The sequence below is a fragment of the Rhodamnia argentea genome, chromosome 9, assembly GCF_020921035.1.
Source record: "Rhodamnia argentea isolate NSW1041297 chromosome 9, ASM2092103v1, whole genome shotgun sequence".
NCBI classification, from domain to species: domain Eukaryota; kingdom Viridiplantae; phylum Streptophyta; class Magnoliopsida; order Myrtales; family Myrtaceae; genus Rhodamnia; species Rhodamnia argentea.
In genome coordinates, this window is record NC_063158.1 from 12,738,061 (window position 1) to 12,748,392 (window position 10,332).

General features: G+C 37.4%; 1 protein-coding gene across 1 annotated transcript; it reads right to left on the minus strand.

Moving 5' to 3' along the window:
• Positions 1–131: 131 nt before the first annotated feature.
• On the minus strand, positions 132–2,926 carry LOC125316616 (60S ribosomal protein L18a-like protein). The gene is made up of 4 exons (XM_048285418.1): positions 2,482–2,926; positions 1,928–2,003; positions 1,112–1,226; positions 132–361 (listed from the first exon to the last, which is right to left on the minus strand). Exons 1-4 carry the CDS (start codon positions 2,711–2,713, stop codon positions 302–304), a joined length of 483 nt encoding a protein of 160 aa, XP_048141375.1. The 5' UTR covers positions 2,714–2,926; the 3' UTR covers positions 132–301.
• Positions 2,927–10,332: the final 7,406 nt, after the last annotated feature.

The following is a 10,332-nucleotide window of genomic DNA, read 5'->3' on the forward strand; positions in this document are numbered from 1 at the left end:
TACTAGAGTGCTGCAACTCATAAAGTTGAAACCAGATCGAGACAGGATAAAAAGTTTACTGATCTCCATGGAGTAAGCCCAGATTCGCTTACCTGATTTTGCAATTTATCCCAAACAAGGACGCAACGGCAAATGGAAACCTTATAGAAACCTCGCATTATTAGTCTTCCACCAACCTTACAAGTTACTTTGCATCTAAAGCAGTATATTTAGATAAAATGACAGGTAAAATAGCAACAAATTTTTTTCAGCAGTCTCAAGGCATCACTGTACAACTATTCTGGAGTCCCTTGGTATGATCTCACCACCTATGAGGCCCCCTTGTCGCACCCACAGTAACAGCAAGAACAGCAAGGAAAGACTGAAATGTCAAAGATGAACTTTATGTTAATGTTAAAAAATTTCTCCCATGGCAAGTAGAATAACTTGCAATCTTGAAGTTGGAATTACACAATAATGCCCTAAATAATGAAAAAATGCAATATGGAGCAGCTCACGCATAAACAGGAGTTGCAACTTGCAAATGGTATCAATTTTTTCTCGAGGGAATGCCAAGCATGAACCATAATGAGCAAATAGTCTACCAAAGGGATTAATATTTTCTCCAATTATTCATCAGCACAATTAGTTTAATTAAAGTAAACTCTACTGGGTAGAGACATATGTTTTTTGACTTACAACTTTCGATACTGATATTTCTTGGCTAGGCAATTACTGGGTGTCATTATCAGCCCATGCAGCTAGAACAATCAAGTTCCTCAGTTCCGGCTGAGTTGAAGTTGGTGCCTAGAACTAGTAGACTGAGGAGGAAATACTCTCTTGCAGAACCTCCATTGAAAATGCAATAACACATGTTAATGCTGGTTAAGTAACATCCCTTATGTATCGAAGCGAAGGAAACAGATTTTTTGGAGTAACTTCCACTAAGCATGGGATCAAGGCTTAATGCAAATCCAACTAGAGAATTCTTGAAGTTCTGAGCATTCTCCTAAGTTGCTACACCCAAAATTAGTTGAATCAATATTAACACATCTGGAAGTAACTCATCCATTAACACAAGCATGTCATTCTTAAGCAAGATAAGGTAAAAGGATGGAGAATAGACACTTACAGCTATTGCACAAGCAACATATCCAGGCTTTTCTCGCCGATCTGGGCAAGCACAAATAAGGAGAAAAGTCCCAATGTACCAGGGGATGCCACCGAGAAAGAAACCAATCAAGAACCTTGCAGATGAGATAACGTAATTAGCATCACTTACCACATCACTTACCAACCTCAAGAAATCCCAAAAATTTGCAAATAAGTCCACCATTTTGGAAAATAAATTGCTTGTTCATTTACTTCCATACGAGGCCCTTAAAGAGATTGCTCCACCTCTACTTGACAAAAATTAGAAATTATTTGGTCTGAAGCTACCCACAGTATGAGAGATACAGAATGCCTTCCACTTTTTTCATTTCAAAAGGTAAGGTTGCATTGTTCCCTTTTATAATTTATGTTTCTTCTAAATATAATTACACTAAAACTTGCTTTGCTTACCACCTCTCTCTCTCTCTCTCTCTCTCTCTCTTAGGATTTTTACCAGTAACACAGACAATTGGTTTCCATCCAATTGGCTAATTCTCAAGCAATGCACACTTATAAAAAGGATACCAAGTTCAAAGATAAACAAAATGATTTATGCATGCAACGACAAATATTCACGCACAACTTACAAATGGAAAGATAAATCAAGCGATAGATGATTTTCACCGTGAGCACTGTGAGAATGTAAGCATGCAAAGATAGTTTAGCTCCTGTCCTCCTAGTGTGTTACAAAGAATGCGTGCCCATACAAATTCTCCTAACCCTTATTTTTGCACTAGAAAACACTCAGGAGATGCATTGCACAGCTAGAAAGAGATGGCTCATCCAAATTACTTACAAGAACCAGCCGATACCAAGACCGCAGCAAGGTAAGCGATGCTCTCTAACCGGTGTTCCCTCCACAATTGCATAACCTTTAATGTACAAGAACCCGTAATGAGATATGGAGTCATCGTAAGCAAACGAAGTGTTTGTTCGTCGAAACCACAGGAAAACAATGCCTTTCCTCTCATTGCAACAAAATATATCAAGTGTATCATTTCTTCTGGATCATGCAACCAAGACACAAAGGTGATCACATCAAGTCACGCTGCTAACTATCATTCGAAATCTAAAATTTTCTGATTTGAGAGACGGTTTGAAGACCCAACACTTCAAAACCAAACAAACAGATCGTCAAGTTCTAGGTGTAATAATCAATATGTATGCCAAAACGAAGCTAGAATCTCCACAGGATAACGTAATCCTACCAAAATATACAGAACATCAGGACAAAGAAACAGGATTCAATATTCCAATTCCATCCTGAGGCGATCCTTAACATGCTCATGGAATTAGCGAAACCAAACTCGAAACTCAAACGAATTAGCGTATGCACGACGAGATGAATACCCGCGACGGTTTGATAACCGTAAGGATAGAACCGGGGACTGCCGGTGGAGCCCGGAGGAGGAACCGGGTGGGGGAACCCGATGACCGGCGGAGGGAACAGCTGCTGCTGCTGCAGCTGCGGAGGAGGAGGAGGAGGGTTATAGTAGTTCGCTACGCCTTGGAACGTTCCGTAGTAGTTCGGGCTCTGCTGGGGGTCGCCGATCAAGCCTCTGCTTTTATCGTCTTGACTCATCTTCGACGTTCGCTTCCGTTCGGCAATTCGCTCGCGGTTCCCTCTGGATCGACGAATCGAAAACTGCGGGTGAGGCCGATCGCGGATCTCCGTCGACCGGCGATGAGATTACGGACGGTCCTCTTCTTCTCCTCCTTCCCGGTCGTCTCTGCAACGGAAATTGGAGGAAGAAGACGAAGAGGAGGAGGAGGAGGAAAGTTTTTATGGTTGCTCCAGTTGGTACGGACCACGGGTGGCCTTGCTTCTTTCTTTCTTTTTTATTTTTTTTAATTATCGATAATCGAATATTAAATTTTTTTTTTGGTCCAAGAATATTAAATTAATTTTATCCATTTTTGCCTAATTTTGTGGAGGTTTCAGATTTAGTTGTCTACCGGTAGCGGTAATTAGCCCGTTTTGTCCAATATCATATGTCGCTTTTAGCGAGATGCCTTTAATTCGTGAAAAATGAATGATTTAAAAAAAATTATAAAAAATCATTTATATCACTTAAAGGAATGAGTAAAAAAAATATTTTCATTATTCACGAAAATATTTAAACAATTTTTGCAGTCGATAAGAAAAAAAAATTCATCGATTAATCATTTCATATGATGCAAGCAATTTTTTTTTTTTATAAACAAAGAGAATACATTACTATTAATATGCATTGTATTATTTGTTTTCTTTCATGATTAACAGCTCTCAATTCCTAAAAATGCCACACAAAAATTCCATAATCACTACAGCTTATTAGTGCAAAATTAGAAGTTTGAGATAAAGTACTCATGACAAATGTATCCCTCTAAGAATTATTATTTTTATCTCTAAGTGAGTCAACATGGGAAAAACCTATTTGATTACTTTATTTGGCCAATTAACTTAGTGGTGAAGAAATGTCTGCGTACATATGAATTTAAGAAAAAAGTTATGAATAATGACTTAAAATGTCATCATTTTCTTAAATAAAGGTTTGAAGTGGATATTATTTCAAATAATGGCCCGAAGTGCCTTCATTTTTTCAAATAAAGGGTTGAAGTGGATTTTGTCTTAAATAAGTGCCTAAAGTAGACTTTGTTTCATACAAGGACATGAAATTGCCATATCGATCTCAAAAAAGGGTCTCACCTCGTAAGCCAAGGGCATTTTCCTCCTTTATTTTTTTGAATTTTTTTTCCTTTCTTCTTTCTTTTTTATTTGTATGTTTTTTCTTTTCATTTTCTTTTTCCCTCCCTTCGCCGCCCAAGCCTCATCAATGATTGGCTAAGATCGTTGGACTCAAGCGAGGGTCGCCCGCCCAACCCTCGCCCGACCTCCGCAACCATCGGGGAAGAAAGAGAGAAAAAAGGAAAAGAAAACAAAAGGAAAAGTAAAAAAAATTATATACACACACACATATTCGTAGAATTTTTTGACAAAATTGTGACATCCCGAATTTTCATAGTTAGAAAGTAAAACAAATCCCAATTGATATATCTTTTGAGAAATTTTTCGAGAAACCTATCTAGAAATTCTACGAAAGTTATTTCGATATTTCATAAAGAAACTATTGCTTGGCTTGTTTAGGGAATTTTCGGAAAAGGGTATTAGAAAGATAAAATAGGATGATATAGCTCATGAATTGATATTCTAAATCAAATTAACCAATGTTAAGCTAAATTGAACTAATAGTAAGTAAATTTTCTAAAGAATAAGAATGGGGACAATATTGGGTCAAGGATAAATTAATTTTCTAAAGAAAGGGATGGGGTCAATGTTAAGTAAATGCTAAGTCAATAATAAGTTAATTTTCTAAAAAAATAAGATCAATGTCATTTTCACGTATTAAATGAGGTTCATTAATTAATTATACAAATGGACCAATTAAATAAGGATAAGTGGCTACCTTATAGACCTAAGTTAATAGTCTAAATAAATGGACCAATAGGAAGCAAGCTCATTAATAAAACTTGGGGATTAAGTCACAAAAGTGAAATGTCATGAATGTTCTAAAAGATAAGATCAATATCACATTTATGCATTAAATAAAATTCATTAATTAAGCAACAAATGGACTAATCGAATAACGATAAGTTGCTATTCTAGGAACCTAGGATAATAACCTAAACAAATGGATTAATAAGAGGCAAGCTCATTAATGAACTTGAGAAATAAGTTAGAAAAAGTCATATCCTATAAATGTGTCCATATCTATAGAGAAACTTGGCGAACAAATTGTTAATAAAGAAAATTGAAAAAGAAGTAGAAAATAATAAATACATTCCTAATTACCATGAATGGCATTACATTAGCAAGATTAGTAAAGTTAATATGCTCTCTAATACAATAAAATGAAATGTCAGTAATAACCGAATTGAAAAGCTTTCTTAAAAAATTATAAAAAGCGACAAAACTTGACGACACGAGGACGGATTACGGCATGTTAAGCGGCTTGTAGGTGCGAGACAACCGCCGGCCCATGCCACCACGAGGGATGGCGTGAGCTTGGACGCCAACCAATGGGTGGCGACTACAACCGTTGTCCCTTGACGGAGGTCGATCGTATTCCGAACTTGTTAATCGTATCTAATTAGTTAATGTTAATTTAGAGATAATTAGCTTGATCTAATTACTAAACTAGTTGTTTAAGATTGTAATTAAGATGATTAAAGCTTCTTGAACATTTGGACCAATGGGAAATTACCAAGAACTTATCCTAGGACCAAGATGATAGGTGGACCAATAGAAAAATGATAAGTAGCTAGAAGACAATGCTATGTGATTGGGCTTGCTAGGTGACCTCTTATTAGAATGATAAGTGGTTATGAATAAATAAGGTCTTGAATTCAATAAGGTTCTTCATTAAGATGTTTGACTTTTAGGGAAAAATCTCATTATTATATCCGTGAAAAATTTCTAGAGTAAGATCATGGGATTGCCCCACTATAAATAGGATGGTCCCTATCTTGAAAAAGACTAGCCAATACTTTCTCTCTTCTTGCCCCATCTTTGGCCGACCACCTCCCTCTCTCCTCTCCTCTTGTCGCTTCAAATTCCATCACCTAGCCACCTTACCCGCCTCATTGCTCCGCACGCCCACGCCGTCTCACTGTTCCATCGCCTCTAGTCGCATGCCCGCTACCTCATCCGCCGCCACGCACGCCACCATTCGGCGTCATCGTCGTTCAGTCGCTATTCCATTGTTATTATTTAGTTTTATTAAAGCGGTAATTGGAAAAGAGTTAAAAGGGATTTCTATATCTAATATGGTAATATCTGTTTATTACTTGATTTGGTGTTGCATTTTCACATGATTGCATGTGTTTATGCATTTCATGGCATTAACAACAAGTTTTTAGTTAAAATTACATGGCAAGGAGTTTGAGGACGTCAAGCGGGGAATAATCAAAGATGGATTGGGAGTTGCCAAGGCCAATCGGACCGGTAAAGAACCGATCCCAGACTTGGTTGGGTCTAGAACCGGCCCCACCCGGTCAAAATAGAACCGGTTCCGCTCTGCTGGGAGGAACCAGGTCGATCTGGATGGGGTCCGGACCGGACCGAGTCGGTTCAACCTGGCTTGATGCAAACCGGGGATGATTAGCCCTGTCTTGGATGATTCCAATGTTCGACTTGATTTCGAGTTCTACCGGAATGGTTTGTCGATTTTGAAACATTTTGATTAAACCCTCGTCTCCCCTTCGTCCAAACGTTTTGCACGTTGGATAACATGAAAAGATAATAATCGGCGCATACGTGTGCTAGATTGTAGATTGGCATTAAAAGACATCTACGCACCTCCGTTAGCTCAAGAAGCTTCGGGGTAGGGGCTCGGGGGTAAATGACGTATTTATCAAGTGGCCGTTGGTCTCAAATGGAAACCAAGTGCGGCCAAAAGTTTACTTAAGGCGATGGCGTATACATCATTTTATCATTATCAAGTGATTGAACTTATGTGCCGTCGGTCATGTAAAGTGTCGACATTTCCCGGTACTAGAGTCTCGATATAACCTCGTGAACAAGGATGCCCGAAAAGTGAAAAGAAAAGTAAATGTATTGTTGCATGTTTTTCTTACATGGAAAAGATTCGATTGGGAAAAGTACATGTTTTGTTGCATCTTTGATTTACATGAAAATGATTCGATTGATGATGCTTGACATTCTTAAAACCGATCACAAGATAGCTTCATGTCAAATGTTTTTACACTGCTAAAGTGAGTACTATTATGATATTCCTATCTTAGGCCTAAGAATTTCATTTACTAGGCTATTTGCTCACCCTAATATTTTTCGGGAAAGAAAATGAAGTTTCCATGAGATCCATTGTTTGGTTATCCTGTCCATATGACTCACCTATGCCAAATTTTAATTGATGTGGAAACCGGCATCACATATGTCTGTATCACTGCAACCGTATGGATCAATGTGGGATTGGCACACCAGATACCCATTGAGTTCGTTTCGTGGCATGAACAAATGAGAGAGGGCATGACGAGAGGACCACTGCAAAACCTTAATATCCACGGCCCATCTAGTCCTCAAGGTGGAGCAATGTCTTGAAGCAGAGCTTGCTAAGAAGTAGGGTCATCTTATCCTCTAATGAGTCGATGGTCTGGCGGACTTGTGAGATGTATGATTGATCGGATAGCCTCCAACAATTTTTGGTGTATAAGATAAGTTAGGAGGTAAAGTTCTGTGGGTATATGAGGATGTTTGATATGTGTAGCTTTCCTAGATTTTGGATTGTAAAATAGAATAGGAAAGCTAGGTTTGATATGAGGAGTATTAAGGGATGTACAAATGGTATGGTCTGCCCACTATATATAATAATAAGAAGGTTTGTAAATGTGTTGGAAGCTTCTATGTCTGCTAAGTAGATGGAGTAGTAAATCCTCTACGTTTAAGAATAAAGATTAGTAGAAAATAAGGAATTATACTATAATTAAATTTAGTGTCCTATAGTTGAGAAATCGAGGGAACTAACAACTAAGGGTCTTTAGGCAACTCTATAAGAGAAAGAGACTCTCCGAAATTGAGTTAGTAAATTAGATGTCTAAGATAAAAAAAATAACGAGGCAAGTTCTAGGGTTGTTACAAAAATGCCCTTTCTTCGACAACCGGAATGGTTACATGCTCGCCGGCCGGCCAAAAGTCCTTATTTAAGACGATTTGACCACTTTAGTATGTTATTTGTGATGATTTGGCAATTTTATGCCCTTATTTGAAACAATATCTAGTTTATACCCTCATTTGAGAAAATGAGAATATTTTGTGCCCTTATTTGCGTTTTTCCCTAAAATCAATGACATGACAAATTTAATTCTTCGTACCAACACGTTCAGGAGATCTCTTCTGAGGCCCTTTATGAATTTTAACTGTCTTAGCTAAGATGGGCTTCCATATATTGAAAAAGTAAAATCTATCTGTACTTCTTGTGATGCCCGTGAAAATTTCTATAACGGTAAGCACAATTTTTTTTGGTTTCTTTTGTTTTGTTCAACCTTGTGCGGCAAACAACGCAAGAGACCTGCATGAAAAATGCAGTGTGTATGTATGTATGTATGTATGTATGCTAGGAAGGGCTAAATCCTTGGTTGGTAATGAATTTGGATTGCAAAAAATAAATGGGCCAGTTACAAATTCGTGAAGGCTTGGACTCATCATCTAGCCCACCAAATGGGAATGCGCATGGGCTTTTGAAAAGAGTTATATGGATAGTGGGCCGGCCACGGAGGGGATTCCAAAGGAAGTCTAGGGCATTTCCCAACCATAATAAAGGAAGTCCTTCGCTTGATCAACCAATAAAACCTTGCTGTCGCTACAAGATTTGGGCTCCAACGAGGAAGGGAGTTTTGGATGGTCCGCCGGCAAAGACAATTTTAGTTTATCCAAGTCAATCCACGCTTGCAAAAATATTTCAATGTTTAAAGAATATTATTAAAATGGGAAACTTGGCATGATGGGTGACTAGGGTAACGTACTCCAATTCCTTCGGAAATGATAAGATCTCCGGGAGAGGACATGAGGCATTCTGCCTATGGTGTGTATACGTTAAGTGTGTGTTCTCCATCTTAGTTTCGACTTACCATAGGCGAAGGAACGAAATGGCATCTCGCTTAGTCATGCGTGCAATACTGCTCTTGGGTGAAAGAATGTCCACGCCTAGACTGATAGAACAAGCGAGCTCTTTAGTACGCTCGAGGCAAACACAAAAATAGAGTTAGAGTTGGAGAGCAAAAGACCGGAAGCGAGTTGCCAAGCAATTTGTTAGCATTAGTCTCGCAAGCCAATCGGTCTATCATCATGCTAGAGTTATTTCAGTTAGAGGAGAATCGGCTAAAACAGAGAAAGGTTTGTAATACATTTATTTCACGGAAAACTTCATGATAATGGAAATTATCTCTCATGGAACAAGGAAAATATATAGTTTTCATTTGTTTGGTAGTTTAGAGAAAGTGATTTCCTTCTTGGCAGAAGAGGAAGTCGTTTTTCCAATATAAACTTGTTATTTTCCGTCTATGAAAAACTGTTCTACAAATCGATTAGTTTTCTGTCTTCTAAAATCCATCCTAGTGGATACAGCTATTGCCTATAACTTTATTTGTTATGTGGCTTACCCTTTTCTACATATTTATTATACCGAACATTGTTATGATATGATTGCGATCCACGCTAAAACAGTCATTTACCCCTAGATGTCCTATCAAGTTGCCAAAAAGCATCCAATGTGACATTTGATGTGCGAATTGTGAGAAGGCAACAGTGGACTGGTTATTCCACCGGAACAATAGCTATTTTCTAGTTTGGTTGGAAGAAGAATCTAATGGTTATGTCAAGACAACGTAGCTATTAGTAACCGGAATTTCGTTGGCAATAAGCAAGGAAAAATATAAAGGAAAATGACGATAAAACCCCTTGAAGAGATACAATCAAACCTAATTCGTTATATTCCATACTTTCAAGAGAAAATACTAGAATTTATGGATAATTGTAAGCTCTGATTTCTAATAACCATCATTTCGGTTTACCACCACAGTCTATTACCCTTTGTCATCATAATTCTACCATGCGTAAATACGTTTAAACTACAAAATTACTTTTCAAAAATATACTGTGTAAAAATAGATGATAATTTGAGAGTAGTGATATTTAAAAAAAAAATTACTGGACTTTTATACAATAGTAATTACAAATTAGAAGATATGATTGTTACGATATAGTATCACTGTATTATGATAAATCATTTCATATATGATAAATTGTCATATTATCGCGTAGTGCGTGCTTAAACTATTTAATAGACTTATAGCCATGAACTAAGATTCAATTACGCATTAAAACAAGCCTTAAAAATTTGGTTAGAGGAACCGTTTCTTCTATCATCTGGATAGTGATACATCATCATGCGATTCTTCTTTTAAAAACATACGGGGCAAATTTGTTTTGGTTAGGAGTAAAATGTGCTTGGGACGAGTAGCAAGCCAAACATGTAGTTGTACTTTTGCTACAATAAATGTTTAGAATTGGTCTTTATCTTCTTTTTTTTATAAGTGCATTGAAGGTTCTAAAACTTATCGCGGAAATACAATTGAGTCCTAAAACTTTTAAAAAGTGCAGTCGAGTCATAAAACTTGTCACAAAAGTGCAATGAAATCCTACAA

Coding starts and splice junctions, on each gene's coding strand:
- LOC125316616 (XM_048285418.1), bottom strand. CDS start 2,713: ATGAGTCAAGACGATAAAAGCAGAGGCTTGATCGGCGACCCCCAGCAG. Junction 1,227..1,927: donor CTTGGTATCGGCTGGTTCTT/GTAAGTAATTTG, acceptor CTCATCTGCAAG/GTTCTTGATTGGTTTCTTTC. Junction 362..1,111: donor ATGTTGCTTGTGCAATAGCT/GTAAGTGTCTAT, acceptor TTGACATTTCAG/TCTTTCCTTGCTGTTCTTGC.